General features: G+C 37.4%; 1 protein-coding gene across 1 annotated transcript; it reads right to left on the bottom strand.

The window, feature by feature from the left end:
- Positions 1 to 13,698: 13,698 nt before the first annotated feature.
- LOC131166722 (uncharacterized) lies at positions 13,699 to 25,453 on the bottom strand. The gene is made up of 4 exons (XM_058125297.1): positions 25,248 to 25,453; positions 24,993 to 25,122; positions 13,945 to 14,124; positions 13,699 to 13,878 (listed from the first exon to the last, which is right to left on the bottom strand). The coding sequence occupies exons 1-4, from the start codon at positions 25,451 to 25,453 to the stop codon at positions 13,699 to 13,701; spliced, it is 696 nt and encodes a 231-aa protein (XP_057981280.1).
- Positions 25,454 to 25,926: the final 473 nt, after the last annotated feature.

The following is a 25,926-nucleotide window of genomic DNA, read 5'->3' as shown; positions in this document are numbered from 1 at the left end:
GGCTCTAATCATAGTCTAATTTTTCCAAATGAAGGTATATATATTGCCTCTAACAAAAATATAAATGTATAGACACAAAGGGAATTATTAAAAATGTTTAATCAAATTTTAATCTCAGTTACCCTTAATTACTCGTGGTAAAAATGTTGCAACCCGAGAGTTTCGATTGCCTGGTCCTCAGGGCCGGTCGCCCGAATAGACATAGATAGTGTTGACCTTATAAGTCATACCCTATTTTGATCATGACAAATACTCAAGTATTTAATGTCTATCAAGTTTGTGTGCAGGTCCATATGAGCAGATCACTTGATGGCATATGAAGACTCCAAGTCGAAAGATTGAGAAGAATTCTTTTTTATTGTAATCTATATTAATTCAAGTATGTAATAGTAACATAGGAAAAAGGTTTGTAATAATCCCTGCATATCATGCATGTAAGTTCTAATAAGATCAAAAGACCTTAGAAAGACCTTAGGTCCCTACACATCCTTGGAAATCAAATGACCTTAGACAATACGGTCGATCGACGCCAAGTTTTTTAGGCTAAGTTAAAATGCCTAAAACCTTAGAAAAGACCTTAGGTTCTTGCACATACACATAAGAATGTCCCCAAAATCACTTATAATATCAAGGGAATTAGTTGAAGAGAAAATGAACTCATAGGGCAAAACTATGAGGTTTCGAGCGACCGAACCCCAAGTGTTCAAAACACCTTGGGCGACCGAACCCTTGATGGGTCAACTTGTTGACTTGGGTTTTGGGCAACCAAACCATTTTTAATGTACCTTCCACGAGCGACCAAACCTTGTTTTTCAATTTTCCCACCAACTTGGTAGCTCGAACTTCATGTTCAAAATAGCCTCGGGCGATCAAACACATGAGTTCGGTTAACCAAAATCTTGACTAGGCACCCAAATCACGGATAGTGTGGAAATTGCATCTGTTCAGCCAACCGAACCTTAATTCAGGCACTCGAACTCTGAAAAACCACTTTTTTCATTGAGTCTGTTCGGGCAACCGAACCGTGGGTCAGCCACCCAAAACTCTTGAGTTGTTTTATATTTTTACCATAGTTAAAAATGTTAAACATGGTTATTTTTACTAAACCATTTTAAAACAAATTTAATAATTCCTTACTTGTCCCCAACGGTTATACTTTTTACCATTTCTATATATAGGGGTTCATTTGCAAGGATTAGAGAAAAATTAGCAAAGTGATTAGTGAAAAATCCTTTTAAAATTTCCAAAGCCTATATTTCTTGAATACTCCCAAATACTCTCCTACTTTATTTTCTTTGATCATCCAAGCTTAGAGAGAGTGTTTAGATTATTAGTGCTTCATTCTTAATAGCCCTGTACTCTCATTGAAATTTTTATTGTTTGACTTTTGTATTGAGAGTTTGGCTAGGGTTCTTCCCATAGATTTAACTTGATAAATCTAGTGTTGGGAAAACTCATTAGCTTGAGAATATTTGCGTTGTCATTGCAAGATTCCTCAAGTAATAATTTTTGTATGTAAAATATTTTACAAAACTTGATTTCAAACAATTCTTGTGCTTGATACAACTTGAGAAAATATTATTGAGTTCGTTTGAATATTATTGCCAGCATCTTTGAAATACTAATGTGATATTGAGATTTGATATACTTTACTTTCAAAGATTAGCTTGTTTGAACACTCTTGTGCATACTTGAGATTATCATTGTATTGAGTGCATATTGCACATATACACCACTGAGCTTATCGTTCTTACATGCTTAGTGTGCATTGATTTGTGATTGTGTTTAGTGGAACAAATCTTCTTGTGTAAGAAGCATTTCCATCTACGCAAAAATTTACATTTGTTGTATTCAAGGCATGGGCCTGAAGAAGGAGACTAGCCCTGTTGAATAGTCCTGGATTGGCTTAGACCTGGTTAGAAAAGTTAGGTACACCATCCTGGTAAGGTGTAGGTTGAGGTCAGTCCCACTAATTGACGTGGTTGTACCCGGTGCCGCTCCACCCGTTAAGTAAGCATTAGTGGAATCCTTGTGCTGGTGAGCCAAGGTGGGGATGTAGGCACAGCTAGCCAAACCCCGATAACATATCATGTGTGTACTTTACATTTTCACAATTTATTTACTGCACATGTATGTTTTATTATGAATGATTGGGTTTATAATTGCATAGACATATCCTAGGTTGCGTAATACTACTGATCTGGTTCAACTTAGGAGGAAGAATTTTTAAATACCCAATTCACCCCCCCTGTTGGGATTGCACCAAGGCTAATAGGTAGAAAGGTTACTTTTTCAAGTTCGGGTGCTTGAGGGAACCTTTGAGTGTTTGGGCCAAAGCGATTTTCCAAAAGATTAAGATTCGGTCGACCGATGAACCATTTGATCTGCCGAACTTCATAATTCGGTCGCCCGGTGTGATTTTGAACTTAGAGATCAGGCGATCGGGGAAGGTAAAAAGTGTCAGTTTTTATATTTGGTCAACCATGAATAGTACATTCACTTTGGACTGGTCGCCTGAGCCAAGTCAACTCATTGACTTTTTACTTATTCGGTTGTGTGAGGTGTCATTAACGTGCTGAGTTCGGTCGGCCAAAGCCCTTTCAAACTTAAAGATAAGTCCTATTTTTGCTTAAATTTTACCCCTATTTGCATATATATGACTTGTAAGTTAAAGGAAATTTTCCAAGTGATGTGTAAGGACCTAGGGTTGATCTTAGGTCATTGAGCTTATAGTCCTACCATGCATGTAATGCGTTAATTATTACAAACCAATAATTATTACATACCCAAAATGATTAAAATATTACATACAAATAAAAAAAATTTGGTCTTCATTTCTTTTGTATCTCCATATGCCACCATATGATGTAAGAATGAACCTGCACACAAACTCAAAGCATAGGTAAGATACAAAGATATTTGTCATTATCAAAACGGGATATGACCTATAAGGTCAACATTGTCCCCCCTTTTTGATGATGACAAATACTTTATACAAAAGTGGATATAGCCATGAAAGGCTCCCCCTGAGAATATGCATAAAGCTTAAGCATGTAAGGAAAGGAAGACATACATAATTAAGCATGCAATGCAACCAAATTGTTTACATAGTTTTGCCTATTTCTCCCCCTTTTGGCATCACCAAAAGGGTTAAGGTAGAAAGGATAGAATCATATAGGCATGCAGTGAGTAATAGTCATTCAAATATAAGACATAGTTTCGGGATAAAAAATTAGAAATTTCTGCAGCATGCTGTTTGAAAGTGGACCATTTTCCATAAAAATATCTGTATGTCAATGACCTAATTGATTTCAACAAATAATTTATAATAATTCACATCAATCAACTCAAGCAATCTAGTAGGGATCAACACAATTTATATAAGAAGTATTATTTTCAACATCCAAAAGATAGTACAGTCATTCAATGCAAAATGAATAGCAAAAATATCTTACTAAGTATGAAGTATAGAAATGATTGATGTGAGAGAATGTTTAAATTTTCAGAGCCGAAGTTTTCTAAGTTAATTGGCTCCCCCTCAGTTTATGCACTTAATCATACTTCTAGGTGGCATCTCTAATGTGCATTAGACCTAATTCACATCTAAATTATAAAAATCTATCCTCCTGAAGAGGTTTTGTGAATATATCAGCCCACTGTTCAGTTGTGCACACAAACTCAAGTGCCACATCCCCTTTTTAGCACATGATCATGAATAAAATGATGTCTAATTTCAATGTGTTTGGTTCGTGAATGTGAGATGGGATTCTTTGATATATTGATTGCACTAGTGTTATCACATTTGATTGGAACCATGTCATAGTGTAAACCAAGATCCATAAGTTGTTGCTTCATATAAAGCGTTTGAGCACAACAACTTCCAGCCACAATATATTCAGTTTCTGTTGTGGATAAGGAAACTGAGTTCTGCTTCTTGGAGAACGAAGAAACAAGAGATTGTCCTAAGTAATTACAAGTGCCGCTAGTGCTTCTTTGATCTACTTTACTATCGGCAAAGTCAACATCCGTGTAACTAACAATCTCAAGAGAAGTATGCTTAGGGTACCGTAATCCTAACTCAAACTCAATAGTCCCAACAAGGTACCTAAGTATCCTCTTAACTGCTAACAAGTGAGACTTCTTAGGTTTAGCCTGAAATCTAGCGCACATACAAACACTAAACATAATGTCATGACCTTCTAGCTATAAGATACAAAGACTACCAATCATGCCATGATAAAGTTTGACATCAACAGGAATGTCTTGCTCATCTTTGTCAAGTTTAGTGGAAAAGCTTATAGGAACTCCTATAATTTTACTGTCTTCCATATTAAATTTCTTGAACAAGTCCCTAACATATTTTTATTGGCATATGAAAGTTCCATGTTTGGCTTCTTTGATCTAGAGTCCTAGGAAGAAGCTTAGTTCACACATCATGCTCATTTCAAATTTATTTTGCATGCATTTGGTAAACTCATTACACAGTTCATCATTTGTAGCTCCAAAGATATTATCATCAACATATATTTGAACAAGGAGCATATGATCATTTTTAGATTTAATGAAAAGTGTAGTATTAATTTTGCCTTTAGTAAATCCATTTTCTAGAAGAAAACCACTAAGCCTTTCATACCAAGTTCTAAAAGCTTGTTTCAATCCATACAGGGCTTTAGAAAAGCGATATACAAGATTAGGATATTTATGATTTTCAAATCCTAGTGGTTGTTCTACATAGACTTTCTCATTTATATAACCATTCAAAAAGGCGCTTTTGACATCCATTTGATATAATTTAAAATTTTTAAAAGCGGCATATGCAAGTAACATGTGAATGGCTTCCATCCTAGCCATGGGAGCATATGTTTCCTCAAAGTCTATTCCTTCCTCCTGATTATACCCTTGGGCCACTAACCTAGCTTTGCTTCTAGTCACTACATCATTTTCATCCTTTATCTTTCTATAAACCCATTTGGTTCCTATGATAGTGTGATCGTCGGGTCTAGGAACTAGGGTCCAAACTTTGCTTTTTTTCAAATTGATTTAGCTCTTCCTGCATAGACATTACCCATGATTCGTCCTCTATGACTTCCTTAATATTTATAGGTTCTTCCGAAGATAAGAAAGCAAAATGACTAATTAGATTTCTTAAGAAGGAACATGTGGCAACACCATGTGAGGGTTCACCTATGATTTGATCTAAGGGATGGTTCCTAATAAATTTCTAGTCTCTAAGAAGTTCCTGAACCACATTTTCAACTTTATTATCTTCAATTGATTTATCATTAATATCTGAATTTTTATCTACATTATTTTCAATGGAGAGCTTCACTAATACTTTTTTAATTTCAATATCATCTTCATCATCTCTTTTGGAAAAAGGATTAGACTCATCAAAGACAACATCAATGGATTCAATAACAGTTAATGTTCTTATATTAAATACTCTGTTAGCCTTTTTGTTAAGAGAATATCCTAGAAAGATTCCTTCATCAGATTTTGAGTCAAACTTTCCTAGGTGCTCATTATCCCTATGTACAAAGCATTTACAACAAAAGATATGAAAATAAGATATGTTTAGTCTATGGCCATTCCATAACTCATAGGGAGTTTTATTAAGAGAGGGCCTGATTAATACTCTGTTAATTACATAACAAGCAGTGCTCACTACTTCGGCCCAGAAATATTTGGGTAATTTATGTTCATTAAGCAATGTTCTACCCATTTCTTGCAAGGACCTATTCTTTCTTTCAACTACACTATTTTTCTGTGGGGTTCTAGGTGCAGAGAAATTATGAGATATACCCTTTAAGTCACAGTAATTCTCTATGCCATCATTTTTGAATTCAGTTCCCCTATCACTTCTATTGTGTGTAATTTTATAGCCCTTGTCATTTTGAATTCTTCTACAAAGTCTAGTAAATTGTTCACATGATTCATCCTTATGTGAAAGAAATAGTACCTATGTGAACCTAGAGTAGTCATCTACAATTACAAATACATATAATTTTCCTCCTAGACTCTGAACTTGATTAGGACCGAATAAATCTAAGTTTAGCATTTCAAGTGGTCTAATAGTGGATATGATTTTATTTTTATTGAAGCTAGACCTCATTTGCTTACCCATTTGACATGCATCACAGATTTTATTTTTCACAAAAGGTGTTTTTGGTAAGCCTTTAACTAAATCATTTTTCACAATTTTTGACTGAAGATCCATGCTAGCATGCCCTAGACGCCTATGCCACAACCAGCTTGCTTCATTTATAGTAGAAAAACATGTTACATGTTGTGAAGTTAATTTATCAAAACTAGTGGTATAAACATTTTTAGGACGATCAGCGGTAAAAAAAATTTTGTTATCATATTTATTCTTAACAATGCATTTGTTGTTTTCAAAGGATACTCTATAACCTTTATCACACAATTGACTTATACTCAGCATATTATGTTTTAAGCCATCAACAAGTAAGACATTATCAATAACGAGGGAAGGTTCCTTGCCAACCTTACCTACTTCGATGATTTTGCCCTTTGCATTGTCCCTGAATGTCACGAACGCTCCTTCCTTAGGAGTAATGGACGTGAACTTGGCCTTATCGCCAGTCATATATTGTGAATAACTGCTATCTATATACCACTTGTCCTTAGATGAGGATGATCTTAAGCACACCTGCAAAAATATTTAAGTAACTGATGCTGGTCCCCAAATTATGTTGGGTCCAAAGGGGTGAGTGCTTGATTCATCTTTGACTCTCCATACTTTCTTAATTTTCACATTTTTATTTCTAAAAGGACAGTCAAATTGAATATAACCTATCTGTTTGCATTTATAACGTGTCATTTTCCTGAATGATTCTTTAAGTGGAATGTAGGATTTTGATTTACGAGTAAAATTTCCCAAATAAAGATCATTTTGCCTTACATTTCCAATTCCATTGAATCCTAGACCTTCTTTACTAAGCGAATTTCTTTGGGCCCTAAGAAGTTTTTCAAATTTTTTTTTGCCCTCTGTAAATTTGTAGATAATTTTGGAGCTATCCTCCAATTTTCTTTCAAGCTCAGCCATTTTCAAATTCTTTTCTTCTTGCCAAGTAGAGTGAACAGATTTTCCCATTTCAAAAAACTTTGACCAATTTTTGCATTTGTTTTCTAAATCAATATTTTTCTTGGTCATTTTTTCAAGTGATTTACAAACACGAATATAATCTTGCTGCAGTTCTTTATACATAGGCATGCTATCAAAATCAGAATCATCATCAGAATAATACGAAGATAAAGAGCAGGATGATTGTACCTCATCATCGTGTGCCATTAAGCACAAGCTAGCATCCTCAGAGTCACTACCGTTAGTGTCTGAATCCCTGCTATTTTGTTTGTTCCACGATGTGTTGGCTTTCATTGCTTTCTTCTTTTTCTTTGATTCCTTTTTTAGCAACGGGCAATTTGGTTTGATATGCCCGACTTTGTTATAGTTGTAGCATGTGGGAACATTTGTTTTTTCTTTTCTTTTGTTTGATTCTCCCTTTTCAGATACTGAATCTTTGAACCTTCTAAATGGCCTGCTACTCTTTTTGAAGAACGTACTGAATTTTTTGGTAAGCATAGCCATGTCATCTCCTGAATCTGGTTCATTACATTCACTAAAGGTGTTAGAGGATGTTTTTAAAGTAGTCACTTTCTTGATTCTATTTTTTTCATTTAACCTCTCATCAATAGCCACGTATGTGATGAGTGACCCTATTAGTTCATGTAGGGACATTGCCTTTAAGTTTCTACCCTTAGTTATAGCAGTAGCCTTTGCTTCTCAAAATGGTGGCAATCCCTTAAGAATTTTTCTAATCATCTCATATGTGGGACATGTCTTGCCTAATGCATGTAGAGAATTAATGATGTGTGTGAAATGAGTGTACATGCTCTATATGGATTCGCTGGGGTTCATTCTAAATGCTTCATATTCACTATTCAACATGTCAATTCTACTATCATTAACATCTCTAGTGCCCTTATAAGTAACCTCTAATTTATCCCAAATTTCCTTGGTAGTTGTGCATGCCATAACCCTGTTGAATTAATTCACATCAAGTCCACAATATGAATTATTCATTGTAGTTGCATTTATACTTACAACTTTCATATCCTCATCTATGTATCCATCCTCAGTCTTAGGTATTCTAAAATCATCTTCAATTTTCATGGGAACATAATTTCCTTTAGAGACAACTCTCTAGACCTTCCAATCAATATTTTGAAGGTAAATGTGCATACTTTGTTTCTAGAAAGTATAGTTCACACCACTGAAAATAGGAGAACGTGTGGACAAGGGTCCCTCGGGAACAGTGGTTACAGTATTATGAGCAATTTTGATCTTTTTACAGAAAAATGATTAAGTCAAAGCAACTAGGCTTTGAGACCAATTGTTGACTTTACTATAATCCCAAGAAGGGGGTGAATTGGATATTTAAAATTTTCTTTCATAGGTCAACTAACCAGCTGCAGTATTTCACAAATGTAGGGTTAATCTAAAACATGTAAAAAAGTAAGCCAATAAATACAACTATAATTAATTTGCTCCAAATAAATCCAACAACCATGCACAAAATAGTAAAGCAAATAAAATAACGATGACACCATATGTGTTATCGAGGTTCGGAAAAAGAACATACATCCATGTGATGCCCCGATTTTTCATACCATTTTTTAAAAATCATCAATAATGATAAAATCATACACATCAAACATCACATCGACTACGTCAACAATTCTAATACCACTCACATGACCCAACCCGCATTGGGTACCGGGTATACGGGCATTTTATTTATATTAACCTAATAGAGGAAGACATAACGTGTATATGATCTAGACTACAATACCCAGAGTATCAATATCCATATACATACATTTCTATCTCACACCCAAAAACAATACAACCCGAGTGAAATCACACCTCCCTAGTCCAAAAACTCACCCTGTATATCAGGGTCCCAGCTCCCTACTATCTCGAAGCTCTATCACCTGGTCTGTTTCTATTCCTTGAAAAGTTTAGATAATTTGGGTTAAACACATCTCAGTAAGACAAAATAAATTATTTACAATGTGTGGCAACATGAGTTTAGTTATAATGCATTTTACTTTTCAAATCATCAATTTATCAGAGAAAATATACTGATATATACTCTCATACTCACATAGATATAAAACACAAGCTTTTATAAGCTTTAAAACCATTTCTCAAGTTCATTCATATACAACCCATATTTACCAGCGAAGTTTCTTGAGGATAGGAGAGATTGCATGCTCATACATGTAGCTCCCCTTTACTATGATATTGTTTGTAACCTTACCCGATTAACTTGGGTTCAGTAACAACTGATACCCATTAGGGCAATCGCCTTACTCAATAAACCCTCAAGTGGAGAAATTTACTTCGCATAAAATATTTATATTATTAACTCACTCAAATTCATTTCTCAATTTCATCATTCTCTATTTCTCATTTTCCATTATTTCTTTCGTTTCTCATTTCAGCCCATCTTTATCATTCTTTCACTTTCTATTTCCATTTCCATTTCACTTTCTAGCACATGAGTATCCTCGGTACCCACTACCAATATCGCGTATGTAACTCATGACTACCTTGAGGATCTCTTTTCCATTACATGCTTCCCCCCATGGTCAGGGTTGTGTGGCCTGAAGCCTGGATCTAACTGCAGTTGGCCGACCCGATTAGATCAAAATATCATATCATATATCTTGCATCTATAGTATGACTGGCTGGCCTATAGCCTTGATCCAAACTCATGGGGGGCACAACAACTCTACTAAATAGTTCAATCGATTGCCACGCCACACGCTCTAAGAGTCCGTGTGGTTGCACAATCACTACTAGCAACGGTACCATACTCAATATCACAACCCATCATTAGGGTTTCCATAACCATCCATCAGGGTTATCATTACCACATACCCGCAATCATTACATGGTATTGGAATTTCATCAATCACATTTCAATATTCGTATTTTAATACACAAATTTTAGAATTTCACATTTCAATTCTCACAATTCAATATTCATATTGCAGAATTTTACATTGCAATATTTCCCATTTCCATATTCATAATTTAGAACTCATAGTTCAGTATTCCCTTTTCATTGTTCTTATTTCAATATTCATTTCATTCTCATGCTAGCATATAGCTCATTTCATGTTTTTCAGTAATTCTCAGCATGATTAAATCAGTATTCATACTTTTTCGTTTTCATAGAAATCATTCTACTCACATATATACATCACATTTTATCATTTCCCAGTACATATACCAGTACTTTCATATTTCATCATTTCTTAGGAAAAATACACAACATCATATCACACATTTTAGTATTTGTCATATGCCACACAATTTCATCTGATACTCATAGCATTCTAGCTTTTAGGGAAAATACCATAACTCCAATTTTCACATAATTATTCAATCAATAATCACAAATCACTACTATAATTTATTCTCCTTACTTGGTTTCTTGAACTACGCCTGTAGGGATCTCGAAATCATACCCGTGATGCTCACCCGAACCCTGAGTTCAATAGTTCAACCCTAGAATGCTCAATATTCTAACATTTCCAAATCTACATTAATTAAATAAAATTAATCTCTAAATAACCCCCTTATCCTAGTTTTGGGGCTATGCCTACAATGACCCCACGAGAAATCCGCTCCATTTGACTTGTAGAGAATCATCCCTAAATTCTTGTGGTGGTGTTCGATTGTCAATTTGGCTTAAGATTTAAGAAAAAATTGAGGTAAAAGTGAGAATTTACCTTACCCCAGAAGATATGCCTACGTCACTCTTATGACAAATCCACTCCAGTAGAAATGTCGGTGGTGGAGAATGGAACCCAACGGTATTTTCCATTCTCTGATCGGTGCTTGTTTGGCCAAAAAATCAAGGTGGGAGAGAGAGAAGGCATGAGTGAGATGGAGACAATGCGGAGAGAGAGAGAGAGAGAGAGAGAGAGAGAGAGATTACGTTCTCAGGGGGGTCTTAGGAACTCCTTTTTTTTTTTTTTTTGTCTCTTTTTGTTTCCTTCCTTCCTTGAGGATGGATCTTGAAGGTATATATATGTATGTATGTATGTATGTATAATAATCATATATTATATATGTTATATTATATATATTATATTAATATATTATATTATATTATTAAATTAATAATAATTAATTATTATTTATTTATTTATTTTATACATTATGGTCATCACATTCTCCCCTCCTTATAAAAATTTCGTCCTCGAAATTTTTTAAATATAATCCTACTTTTATCACAGTCTTACATAATGTTTATTCGACTCTAGGAAGAGCTGTCCATATAGCAGTTCTATCCCAAATATATTAATAACCCTCACTTATGGCGGAGGAATACCGTGATTGCAAAGGAGGGTCTTAGGAGATTGCAATTATTCACAGAAATGAAAGTTCTCCCAAAACCCTTCATAACCAAAGAAAAATACTACCTATAATACAAAATGCAATTCATTATACAAAACAGTCAGCTCACCTTTGGGTCCCACTGAATAGGTACGGATATCTCTGACATATTTTTCTTTCAATTCTCATGAAACTTCTTCTACAGCATGATTGCGCCATAGCACCTTTACTAATGGAATCTTCTTCATGCGTAGCACCTGTTCCTTCTAGTCTAAAATCTGCACTCGCACCTCTTCATAAGTCAAGGTATCACCCAGCTCCAATGCTCTATAGCTAATCATATAGGAGGGGTTTGGGGCGTATTTCCTCAGTATAGAAATGTGGAATACGTCATGGATCCTAGATAGGACCAGTGGTAATGCCAACCTATAGGCAATTGAACCCACTCTTTCAAGAATCTCGAATGGTCTAATATACTTAGGGCTCAACTTACCCTTCCTTTTGAACCTCATAACCCCTTTCAACTATGCCACCCTCAGGAATACATGATCTCCTGAGTCAAACTCCAATTCTCGCTGGCAAGTATCTGCATAACTCTTCTTCCAACTCTGTGCTATTCCGATCCTATCTCAGATAAGTCTGACTTTATCTTGAGTTTACTGTATCAGTTCTGGCCCCAAAATCTGTCTCTCACCAATCTCATCCTAGTATAACAAGGATCGACACCTCCTGCCATACAGTGCCTCAAACGGTGCCATCCCAATGCTGGTTTGGTAGCTGTTGTTATACGCAAACTAAACCAGTGGCAAATACTGCATCCAACGACCTCCAAAGTCCACCACACATGCTCGCAGCATATCCTCCATAATCCGTATCATCCTCTTCGTCTGCCCATTTATCTGAGGATGAAAAGCTATGCTGAATGACAAATGAGAAACCATGGCCTCTTTCAAACTCCTCCAAAAATGAGATGTGAATCGTTGGTCTCTATTTAAAACTATGGACACTGGGACTCCATGGAGTCTAACTATCTCCTGGATATATAACTTAGTCAATCTATCCATGGAATAGTTAACTCTGATTGGTAAAAAGTGGGCAATGTTCGTTAGTCGATCCATAACTACCCAAATAGTATCCAGTCCATGCAATGCCAGTGGTAATCCTATGACAAAATCCATTGCTATATGCTCCCACTTCCACTCAGGAATGTGGAGTGGCTACAATGATCCCGCCGGTCTCTAATGCTTAGTTTTCACCAATTGGCATGTCAAACACTGATCCATATACTAGGTTATCTCCCTCTTCATGTTGCTCCACCAGAAAGACTTTTTAAAGATCCCTGTATATTTTAGTGCTACCTAGATGTACAGCATACAAGGACAGATGTGCTTCCTCTAGAATAACCCTCTTGATGTCAAGGTTGGCAGGAATACATAATCTGATACGGAACCTCAAGGCTCAATTATCTGAGATGCTGAACTCTATCTCTTGACCATCCTATACCCTCTCCATAAGCTCTACTAATTCTACATTATTTCTTTGAGTTGCTTTAATTCTCTTTTGTAGAGTTGGCTACAAAACCAAATTAGCAATAAATGCCTAGTGATCGCCCTCTACCAGCTCCACATTGAGCCTCTCTAGATCCAGCTAGAATAGATGCTGAATCTCCACTGTAGATACAAATGAATCTACTGATTTCAAGCTCAAAGCATCAGCGACCACATTAGCCTTTCCTGGGTGGTAGCTGATAGTGCAATCATAATCCTTTATCAGCTCCAGTCATCTCCTCTGCCTCATATTTAGCTCTTTCTACGTGAAAAAGTATTTTAAACTCTTATGGTTAGTGAAAATCTCACACCTACCCCCATAAAGATAGTGTCTCCAAATCTTCAACTCATAGACCACTGCTGCTAACTCCAAATCATGGGTAATGTAGTTCTTCTCATATTTTTTTAGCTTATGTGAGACATAGGCTATCACTCTCCCCCACTGCATCAACACACATCCGAGCCCTTTATGGGATGCAACACTATAAATTATGAAACCCTCTTCTCTTGAAGGAATCGTCAACACAGATGCAGTGATGAGTCACTGCTTCAACTCCTAAAAGCTTCGTTCACTCTCATTAGACCACCTAAATTTCACGCCTTTCCTGGTCAATCTAATCAGAGGGCCTGATAGTTTAGAGAACCCCTAACAAACTTGCGATAGTACCAAGCCAATCCTAGGAAACTCCTAATCTCCTGCACATTCTTTGGTTGTCCTCAGTCTACCACCACCTTAATCTTACTTGGATGAATAGAAATACCATCCCTAGATATAACGTGTTCAAGGAAGGTAACCTCTTCCAACAAGAACTCGCACTTCTTGAGTTTCACATATAGCTCCCTTTCTCTCACCACCTGAAGCACTATCCTCTGATATTCCGCATGCTCCTCTAGGCTCTTCAAATACACCAGTATATCATTAATAAATACTACAACGAACTAGCCCAAATACTAATGGAAGACCTTGTTCATCAAATCCATAAACACTGGAGGAGCATCGGTCAAACCAAATGGCATAACCATAAATTCATAGTGGCCATATCGTGTTCTAAATTTTGTCTTCGGAACATCTTCCACCCTGACTTTCACCTGATGGTAACTAGAGTGTATGTCTATCTTTGAGAATATCTGTGTCCCCGGTAACTGATCAAACAAATCATCGATACGAGGAAGCAGGTATTCATTCTTGATAGTCACTTTATTTATTTCCTTATAGTCAATGCACATCCTCATCAACCCATCCTTCTTCTTCACAAATAAAATCGATGCTCCCTAGGGTGACACACTGGGCTGAATAAATCCCTTATCTAACAGTTCTTGCAACCGTTCCTTCAATTATTTCAGCTCTTCCGGTGCCAATCTGTACAACGCCTTCAAAATCGGCGCTGTCCTTGCAACCAAGTCAATAATAAACTCTACCTTACGATAAAGAGGTAGTCTCAACAAATCCTCGGGGAAAATGTCAGGAACATGCTTCACTACTGAGATATCCTCTATCCTCAACTCCTCTTCTAATACCACCTTCACGTAGGCCACATGTAGAGACTCGAGAAATTTTAAATAATAATTAAAACAAGAAAAGGAGGAAATTTGGTTTGGGAGCCCAAACTGTCAAAGGTTTGGTGAGGGTCATAGAAAATGGGTGATGGTTTTCTTTTTACCGCAGGCAGGTAATAGGTAAAACAGTGAAAAGGGGCAGGTTAAAGCTCAAACTGTCGATGGTTTTTTGAACAGTGAATAAAACCGTTGACGATTTTCTCTACAGTGAGCGAGATAAGAAGTTTCACAAGCTCATTTTCTTATAACAAAATAAAAAATATCTCTCTTTCTAAACCCTACGAACCCCTCTTCCTTCTCTCTTCAATTCCAGCTCCATTAAAGCCCAGATTGACAATCAGGAACCACCATGAGGTTCCTAGGAAGATTCTCTGCAACTTAGGCGGAGTAGATTTTCAGTTTGGGGTTTCGGGGTACCACTCCAAATTGGAGGTAAGGGTTTTAAATGTTAGCTTTAATTGTTAAATTGGAGTGTTTTGGGCCTAGGGAATATTAAATGTTAATATTGTGTAGGTTGCATTGAATAATTTGGGGGGAAAATGAATTTCAGGCTATTGAGCTGCGAACGTTGAAGAGCGTATAATTTAGGGTGTTAGTGGACCTCTCAGTAAGTCAGGTAAGGGGAATAAATTATAGCAAGTTTTTATGAACAATTATGGGTTGAGAAATATAAGAAAAGGGAATATGATATTTTACTTGAAATTTATTATGATTTGAATATCAGATGAAAATTGTGTGCCATATGAATTATATTAAACATAATTGAAATTGAGTTGAATAATTTACATCGAGAACTATGATGTTATGAAAGGTGTATTGAGATATGAGATTTGAAATGTGGAAAAGTAGTGAAAAGTGACATGTACTAAAAAGGGTACCTTCTGAGAAATGGTGAAATAGGAAATGTGAAAAATGTTTTATTGAGTAATGTTGAATAACATGAAATGAGATATGTACATGTTATTATTGAGATGAAATGTGAATATTGAAATGTGAATATGAAAATGGGAACATTACAAAGATAATGTTGCAATGAGAATGGTGAAATGTGAGTACTGATATATGAAAATGAGAATATGAGAATGGGAAATATTGTAATGTAAAATTTTGTAATATGAATATTGAATTGTGAGAATTGAAATGTGAAATTCTAAAATGTGTATATTGAAATATGAATATTGTAATGTGATTGATTAAATGACAATACAGCGTAATGATTGTGGGTATGTGGTAATGATAACCTTAATGGATGGTTATGGAAACCCTAATGATGGGTTGTGATATTAAGCACGGTACTGTTGCTAGTGGTGATAGTGCAAGCACACGGACTATTGAAGCGGGTGGCATGGCAGTTAACTGAGCTATTTAGTAGAGGTTTTGTGCCCCCCTGAGTCCATATCAGGGCTATTGGTCGGCTAGTTATACTACAGACGCGGGGTATATGGTATGTTTATTTTGATCTGATCAGGTAGGCCAACCGCTCTTAGGTTCAGCCTTTGGACCGCACAACCTCAATCATTGGGGGGCGGGGGAAGCATGGCATAGAGTATAGAGAGTGACCTCGACCATAGGGTGAAGCATGGTGTAGAAAATATCTTCAAGCAGCTCCGAGTTACAGACGCGGATGTAATGATTACTGTGGACACTCATGAGCCAGGTGTGAAATGGAAATGAAATGGAGATAAAATGAAATGAGAATGGAAATGAGAAATGAAATAGCATGAGTTAAAAATATAAATAATTTAAGCAAAGTAAAATAGTTAGCTTAAGGGCTTACTGAGTAAGGTGAGTGTCTTGATAAGTTTCAGTTGTATCCGAACTCGAGTTATTTGGGCAAGGGTACAAATGATATTAGGGCAGAAGGAAGCTACTTGTATGGGTGGGTAATCTTCCTTATTCTTGGGAACTTCACTGGTAAACATGGTTTTCATGCGAATGAATGTGGTAATGGAATTAAAGCTTTTGAAAGCTTGTGTTGTATATTTATATGATTATGAGTAGAAATGGCATATTTTCTCAGAAGATATTATCACTAAAATGAATATATGTTATGATATAATGAAACTCATACTACCACAAACTATAGATAATTTATTCCTTCTTACTAAGATGTGTCTCACCCAATCATTTAAATATTTCAGGAAACTGAGATAGACATGGTGATAGAGTTTCGAGATAGAGGGGAGCTGATATTCTAAGTAGACAGGGTGAGTGTTATGGGCTAGGGATCAAGAATTCCCCTAGATTATTTTTGTGTTTCTTTTTGGGAATGTGTTTGACATGTATTTATGGATGAATTAGTACTCTAGTATATGTATTCGCTGTGGTATGTATATATATAAATGACTTTCATTGTTAGGTTTGCAATTATGATAATGATTGTGTACCCGGTACCCTCTTCGGGTCGGGTTATGTATTATGGTATCAAAGGTTAGCGTGGTCGATATGTGATTATAAGTTTTATATGGAAAAAAATGGTATGAAAAATCATGGCGTCACTATTTGGTATCAGAGCCTAAGTTGTTAGGTTTTACAAACTTTAGTAAATAGCGGAATACATTACCAGAGTATAGGAATGGATATTGTTGAGATATGAGTCAATTGTGGTTAAAGGATGAGATTGGAATTTAGGGTTCCATCTTGCATCCTGGAGGCAGGAGTTCCGTGATTGTTTTTGTTTTTTTCCCGGGGTGATGACTTCTGGAAAACCATGGATACCATTTTCGGTTCTTGTTTCTAAGTGGTAGGATTGAATGTTAGATGGGGTTTGAGTATATTAAGAGAAATGTCTATAGCAGAATATCTAATGCTTTTTAGTATGTTGGGTGTGTTAGTGAATCATGTTGGTAGATTTCTAAAACAGTTTTATACCATTTGCAGGATGGATCCAGGGAGTAGTAGTGCACATGTTGGGGGTGATGATGCAGAGCCTTTCAGTATTGGTGGTAGAGGTCCTAATGTTGTACTACATAGTGTCACCAAGTGGGTGATGGCAAAGATGGCTAGAGGTATAGGGAAGCGGAGCTGCACAATTGAGCAGTTCATGCATATGAGACCCCCATCATTCTTTGGAGGAGCTGACCCATTCATGGCTAAGAACTAGGTCTAGGATATGGAGGACATGCTGGTAGTTCTCCCATGTATAGATGAGCATAAAGTGTTGTTTGCGACATTTAAGCTGATAGGGGAGGCAAAATGCTAGTGCAGATCAATAAGATTGATAGAGGAGTAGAGACTTGACCCTGTAGTGGTGATGTGGAGTCACTTTAGGGAGATCTTTTTCGAGAGATATTTCCCCACTACTGTCTAAAGTGCGAAGGTAGCAAAGTTTCTGTACTTGACATAGGGATTGATGACAGTGCAACAATATGTAGCTAGATTCATTGAGTTGTATTGGTTTTCTCCATATTTGGTTATAAATGAGGAAAGGAAAGTGAGGAAGTTCAAGGAGGGCTTGATACTGAGTCTATTTGAGTAGGTTATAGGCTTTCGGGCCCAAACATTTGCAAAGGTAGTGGGTAGAATCACAGTGTTTAAGGGTGGCTTTCGGAGGGGCGTTGCAACACAGAGTCAAGGGAAGAGGTCTGTGCCTTCAAATTTTCAGGCAAGGTCTAGTCAAGGGCCTTGGAGGAGGTAGGATAGCAAAGGAGGACGGAGACAAGTAGTGGGAAATTGGGCAGTATCAGGCAAATAGATGCCCCCTTTTTGTCCCATATGCTATAGGAGACACTCGAAAGAGTGTCGGGTCAGGGAGGTGATATGTTATCAGTGCCATCAGCTTGGGTATATGGCGAGGTACTACTGAGCACCACTAGCTATTGCACATATTCTTAGACCATTCCAAAGGAGGTTATCAGGCACCTCGAGGTGGACAACGGAGGAATATCGCCCCAACATGGGTTTACATGGTGACACCGAGGGATGCTGAGGTGGTAGGAGATGTTGTGACATGTACATTTTCAATTCTATCATTTACAACTATTACTTTATTTGATTCAGGGGTGACTCATTCTTTTATCTCCCAGGAGTTTGTTAAATTTTATGGATTAGAAACATAGCAGTTAGGTGTCAGTTAGTCAGTGGCTACGCCGACAGGGGCTGTGGGAATATGTGAAAAGGTACTCGAGAACTGTCCAATATGCATTCAAGGGAGGTCTTTATTAGTTAATCTGTTTGTCTTGGACATGCATGGGTTTGAGGTGATACTGGAGATGGATTGGCTAGCTACCCACTACGCCAGTATTGATAGTTATCAGAGAGAGGTAGTGTTCATACCTCCAAGAGGACAGAAGTACAGATTCGTGGGGTCTTGTGTGCGCACTCCACCACAGTTGTTATTTGCCATTCATGGGAGGTGATTGTTGTTAAAGGGTTGTCAGGGATATGTGGCCTATGTGAATGAGATATCAGAAAGGGAGTTGATTTTTTAGGATATCTCAATAGTGAGGGATTTTTCTGATGCTTTTTTTTTTAGGATTTGTCGGGACTACCTCATGATCGTGAGGTAAAGTTTACTATTGATCTAGCTCTGGGGATGGCGTCGATTTCTAAAGCGCCGTACAAAATGGTACCAATAGAGTTAAAAGAATTAAAGGACCAACTGTCAGAACTGTTAAACTTATTCGGCCCAGCATGTCGCCGTGGGGAGCACCGGTATTATTTTTGAAAAAGAAAGATGGGTAGATGATAATGTGCATCGGCTACCGAGAAATTAATAAAGTGACTACCAAGAATAAGTACCCGCATCCTTTCATCGATGATTTGTTTGACCAGCTACAGGGGACACATATTTTCTCAAAGATAGATCTGCTGTCTGGTATCATTAGGTGAAAGCTAGAGCAAAGAATGTTCTAAAGATAGCATTCAGAACTTGGTATAACCATTACGAACTCTTAGTTATGCCATTTGGACTGACAAATGCTCCTATAGTGTTTATGGATTTGATGGACAGGGTTTTTCACCAGTATCTGGACTAGTTTGTAGTAGTGTTCATTAATGACATGTTGGTGTATTCAAAGAGCCTAAAGGAGCACAAAGGACATATGAGGACAGTGCTACAGGTGCTGAGAGAAAGAAGATTGTATGCGAAACTCAAGAAGTGTGAGTTCTGGCTAAAGCAGGTTATCTTCCTTGGACATGTGATATCCAAGGATGGTATTTTAGTAGATCTGAGCAAGATTGAGGTGGTAGTAGACTTGGTACAATCGAAGAATGTGCAGGAAATTAGAAGTTTCCTGGGATTGGATGGATACTACAGCAAGTTTGTTGTTGGTTTTTCTAAATTGTCGAGTTCTTTAACTAAATTGACCAGGAAATGGGTGAAATTTGAGTAGACCAATGAATGTGAGTAGAGCTTCCAAGAGTTGAAGCAACGGCTCATCGCTGCACCAGTGTTGACGATTCCTTCAGGTGAATAGGGTTTTATGATTTATAGTGATGCATCGCATAAAGGGCTCAGTTGTATTTTGATGCAGCAGGGGAGAGTTATAGCTTATGCCTCATGACAATTGAAAGAATATAAGAATAATTACCTTATCCATGATTTGGAATTAGCTGTGGTTGTCTACGCGCTGAAAATTTGGAGACGTTATCTTTTTGGGGGTAGGTGTGAAATTTTCATTGATCGTAAGAATTTGAAGTACTTCTTTACATAGAAAGAATTAAACATGAGGCAGAGAAGATGGTTGGCACTGATAAAAGATTATGACTACACCATCAGTTATCACCCCAGGAAAGGCTAATGTGGTAGCTGATGCCTTGAGCAGAGAAATCAGTGGGTGCATCAGTGTCTGTAGTGGTGATTCAGCATCCGATCCAGATGGATTTGAAAAGACTTGGGATAGAACTCATAGAGGGCGATCATCATGCATTTATTTCCAATCTGGTGCTACAGCCGACTCTACAGGAAAGAATTATAGCGGCTCAGAGGAGTGATGTAGAGTTGGTAGAGCTTATAGAGGAAGTAAAGGATGGTTAGGAGGTAGATTTTAGTATCTGAGATGATGGAGCCTTGAGGTTCTGTACTAGGCTGTGTGTACCTACTGACCTTAAGATTAAGAAAGTGATTCTGAAGGAAGCCCACCGATCCTTGTATACGGTACATCCTGGTAGTAATAAAATGTATAGGGATCTTCGAGACTCTTTTTGGTGGAATGGCATGAAAAGAGAGATCGCCGAGTTTGTAGCACAGTGTTTGACATGTTAGCAGGTGAAAGCTGAGCATTTGAGACCGTCGGGGTCATTGCAGCCGCTATATATTCCTGAGTGGAAGTGGGAGCATATTGCAATGGATTTTGTCACAGGATTACCGTTGACACTGCAAAGGTAAGACGCCATTTGGATAGTCATGGATTGACTGACGAAGATTGCCTATTTCCTACCTATCAGAGTTAATTACTCCTTAACAGACTAGTAGAGTTGTATATACAAGAGATAGTTAGAGTGCAAGAAATGCTAGTGTCCATAGTTTTAGACCAAGACCCACGGTTCACATCCCGTTTGTGGAGGGGTTTACAAGGAGCCATGGGTTCTCAATTATCATTTAGCACATCATTTCATCCTTAGACTAATGGATAGACAAAGAGGATGGTATAGATATTGTAGGATATGTTACGTGCATGTGTGCTGGACTTTGGAGGCAGTTGGATACGATATATACAACTAGTTGAGTTTGCGTATAATAATAGCTATCAGGCCAGCATTGGGATGAACCATTTAAGGCATTATATGATAGGAGGTGTCGATCCTCGTTATATTGGGATGATATTGGGGCACATCAGATTTTGGGGCCAGAATTAATATAACTCAGGATAAAGTTAGACTCATCAGAGACACGATCAGAACAGCATAGAGTCGGCAAAAGAGTTATGCCGATACTCACTGACGAGAGTTAGAGTTTGACATTGGGGATCATGTTTTTCTAAGAGTGGCACCGCTGAAAGGAGTTATGAGATTTGGGTGGAAGGGTAAATTGAGCCCTAGGTATATTGGACCATTTTAGATTCTTTAAATAGTGGATCCAATTGCCTACAGGTTGGCGTTACCGCCAATTTTGACTATAATTCAAGACATATTTCATGTTTCCATGTTGAGAAAATACATCCTAGATCCCTCCCATGTGATCAGATATGAGGCACTGGAGCTTAATGATGCTTTGTCTTATGAAGAAGTGCCAGTGCAGATTTTGGATCAGAAAGAGCAAGAGCTGCGTACGAAAAAGCATACAATTGGTAAAAGTTCTGTGGCGCAACCATGCAGTAGAGGAAGCTTCCTGGGAATGTAGATGCACCAAAGATACCCACATCTGTTCAGTGGGACATAGGGTTGAGGTATGTGATTTGATTTAAATGATGTAGTATAGGATAGGTAGTGTTAGATTTTGTTTATGAATGGTTTTGGGGGAGTTTGTTTGGGTTGTTGTAATATCCTAGAACTATAAATGTAATCACGGTATTCCTTCGCCATAAATAAGGGTAATTAATAAAATGGTGGTGCTTTCTTTAAGAATGGGAATGTGATAAATAGAAAATTTTGAGGACGAAATTTTATAAAGAGGGGAGAATGTAGAGACCCATGAAATTTTAAATAATAAGAAAAATAAGTAAAGGAGGATGTTCGGTTTGGGAGCCCAAACTGTCGACAGTTTGATGAGGGTCATAGAAAACTGTTGACAGCTTTCTTTTTACCATGGGTAGGTAACAGGTAAAATGGTGAAAAGGGGTGGGTTAAAGCCAAAACCATTGACACTTTTTTGAATAGTGAATAAAATTGTTGATGGTTTTCTCTGCAGTGAGTGAGATAAGAAATTCAGTGAGCTTATTTTTTTTATTAAAAAAACAAAACTCTCTCTCTCTTTCTAAACCCTACGAACCCCTCTTCCTTCTCTCTTCAATTCCAGCTCCGTTAAAGCCTGGATTGATGATCAGGAACCACCACGAGGTTCCTAGGAAGATTCTCTACAACTTAGGTGGAGTGGATTTTTAGTTTGGGGTTCCGGGGCACCACTCCAAATCGGAGGTAAGGGTGTTAAATTTTAGCTTTAATTGTTAAATTGGAGTGTTTTGGGCCTAGGGAATATTAAATGTTAATATTATGGAGGTTGCGTTGAATAGTTTGGGGGAAAATGAATTTCAGGCTTTTGATCTACGAACGCCGAGGAGCCATATAATTTAGAGTGTTATTGGACCTCTCAGTAAGCCAAGTAAGGGGAATAAATTATAGCAGGTTTTTCTGAAAATTATGGTTGAGAAATATGAGAAAAATGAATATGATATTTTACCTTAAATTTATTATGATATGAATATCAGATGAAAATTGTATGGCATATGAATTATACTGAGCATATTTGAAATTGAGTTGAATAATTTACATCGAGAATTATGATGTTATGAAAGGTGTATTGAGATATGAGATTTGAAATGTGGAAAAGTGGTGAAAAGTGATATGTACTAAAAAGGGTACCTTATGAGAAATGGTGAAATATGAAATGTGAAAATGTTTTATTGAGAAATGTTGAATAATGTGAAATGAGATATGTACATGTTATTATTGAGATGAAATGTGAATACGAAAATGTGAACATTACAAAGATAATGCCGCAATGAGAATGATGAAATGTGAGTACTGATATATGAAAATGAGAATATGAGAATGGGAAATATTGCAATGTAAAATTCTGCAATATGAATATTGAATTGTGAGAATTGAAATATGAAAATCTGAAATGTGTATATTGAAATATGAATTCTGTAATGTGATTGATGAAAAGCCAATACCACGTAATGATTGTGAGTATGTGGTAATGATAACCCTGATGGATGGTTATGGAAACCTCAATGATGGGTTGTGATATGGAGCACGGTACCATCTTTAGTGGTGATAGGGCAACCACACAGACTCTTAGAGCTTGTGGCGTGGCAATCGACTGAGCTGTTTAGTTGAGTTGTTGTACCCCTTGAGTCTGGATCAGGGCTATAGGCCAGCCAGTCGTACTATAGACGTGGGATATATGGTATGTTTATTTTAATTTAACCGTGCAGGCCAACTGCGGTTAGGTCCAGCCTTCGGACTGCACAGCCTCGACCATAGGGAGAAGCATGGCGTAGAGTATGGAGAGTAACCTTGACCATGGAGTAAAGCATGGCGTAAAAAGTATCCCCAGGCAGCTATGAGTTACAGACATGGGTGTAATGATTACTGTGGACACTCATGAGCTAGATGTGAAATGGAAATGAAATGGAAATGGAAATAAAATGAAAATGAGAATGGAAATGAGAAATGAAATAGCATGAGTTAATAATATAAATAATTTAGGTGAAGTAAAACACTCCGTCTGAGGGCTTACTGAATAAGGTGAGTGCCCTGATAAATTTCAGTTGTATCCGCACCCAAGTTATTTGGGCAACGATACAAACAATATTAGGGCAGAGGGAAGCTACTTTTATGGGTGAGTAGTGTTCCTTATTCTTGGGAACTTCGCTAGTAAACATGCATTGCATGCGAATGAATGTGGTAATAGAATTAAAGTTTTTGAAATCTTGTGTTGTATAATTATATGATTATGAGTAGAAATGGTTATTTTCTCAGAAGATATTATCAATGAAATGAATATATGTTATGATATAATGAAACTTATACTGTCACACACTGTAGATAATTTATTCCATCTTACTGAGATGTGTCTCACCCAAACATTTAAAATATTTTAGGAAACGGAGATAGACCTGGTGATAGAGCTCTGAGATAGAGGGGAGCTTATATTCTGAGTAGACAAGGTGAGTGTTATGGGCTAGGGATGGAGAATTCCCTTAGAGTATTTTTTGTGTTTCTTTTTGGGTATGTGTTATACATGTATTTATGGATGAATTAGTACTCTGGTATGTGTATTCACTGTGGTATGTATATATATAAATGACTTCCACTATTAGATTTGCGAATATGATAATGACTGTGTACCCGGTACCCTCTTCGGGTTAGGTTATGTATTATGGTATAAGAGGTTGAAGTGGCCAATATGTGATTATATGTTTTATAGGGAAAAAAATGGTATGAAATATCGGGGCGTCACACCACATATCCTTGACAACCTTCTAGCAACAATCTCCTCACCTGAATGGCGGATAGTAACTGAGGTGGGGTGCACACACATGATCCCACAAATATGTACTCCTCTCCCTCTGGAGGTCTGAACACTACATCTCTCTGATGGTAGTCAACGTTGGCATAGTGGGTGGCTAACCAGTCCATCCCCAAGATTACCTCAATCCCATGCATCTCTAAAACCACCAGATTAGCTGACAAAGACCTCCCTTGAATACCCATTGGACAATCCCTAAGTACCTTTCTTTATATCCTTACAGCCCCATTCGGCATAGCGATAGACAAGCTAACATCTAACTTCTGAGGTTCAAACCACACAACTTAACATATTCCCACGCGATAAAAGAATGAGTCACCCCAGAATCAAACAAAGCGGTACCTTTAAATGATAATATTGAAACAGTACTTGTCACCACATCTCTTGCTGCATCAACATCTTCCGGCGTCAGTGCATAAACTTGCGTCGAAGCAGTATTCCTCTGCTGCCTGCCTTGAGGTGCTTGATAGCCTCCTTTATATGATCAAGGAGCAACGGTTATCACTAGCGGTGCCTGGAAGTTTCTTGCCATATGTCTAGGTTGATGGCACCGATAACAGACAATGTCCCTCACCCGACGCTCTCCCAGGTGTCTTTAGAAGCATATAAGGCAAGAAAAGGGCATCTGTTTGCCTTGTACTGCTCTTTCTCCTCCTCCCTGTCATCGTCCCCCTTTGCTATCATGTCTCCTCCACGGCTCTCAACTGGAACCTGCCTGAAACTCTGAAGGCACAGGCCTCTTTCCCTAGCTCTGTGTTGTAGCGCCTCTCTACAAGCCATTCTCAATCACTGCAGCTCTGTCAACTGTGTCTAAGAAGGTATGAGCTCGGAAGCCTACCACTTGCTCATATAAATTTTGTCTCAGCGATAGTAACCATGGTTTTCCTGAAATCGTCACCCTAGGAAAATCACATAAACAATCCCGGTATTCCTGCCTCTAGGCTGCAAGATAGAACCCTAAATTCTCATCTCATCCTCTAACAATAATTAACTCGTTTTCCAATCTACTCATCTCCTATTTTCCTCAAAATTCATCCGATACTCTCGTATTGTATTCTGTCGTTTACTAAGGTTTGCATAACCTAGAAACCTAGGCTCTAATACCAAACTATGACACCCCAATTTTTCATACCATTTTTTAAAATCATCAATAATGATTAAATCATACACGTCAAACATCACATCGGCCACGTCAACAATTCTGATACCACTCACATGACCTGACTCGCATTAGGTACCGGGTATACAAGCAT

The sequence above is a fragment of the Malania oleifera genome, chromosome 10 (assembly GCF_029873635.1).
Source record: "Malania oleifera isolate guangnan ecotype guangnan chromosome 10, ASM2987363v1, whole genome shotgun sequence".
Lineage (NCBI taxonomy): Eukaryota > Viridiplantae > Streptophyta > Magnoliopsida > Santalales > Ximeniaceae > Malania > Malania oleifera.
Note: the sequence above shows the minus strand (reverse complement) of the source record. Positions and strands in the feature narration are given on the sequence as shown.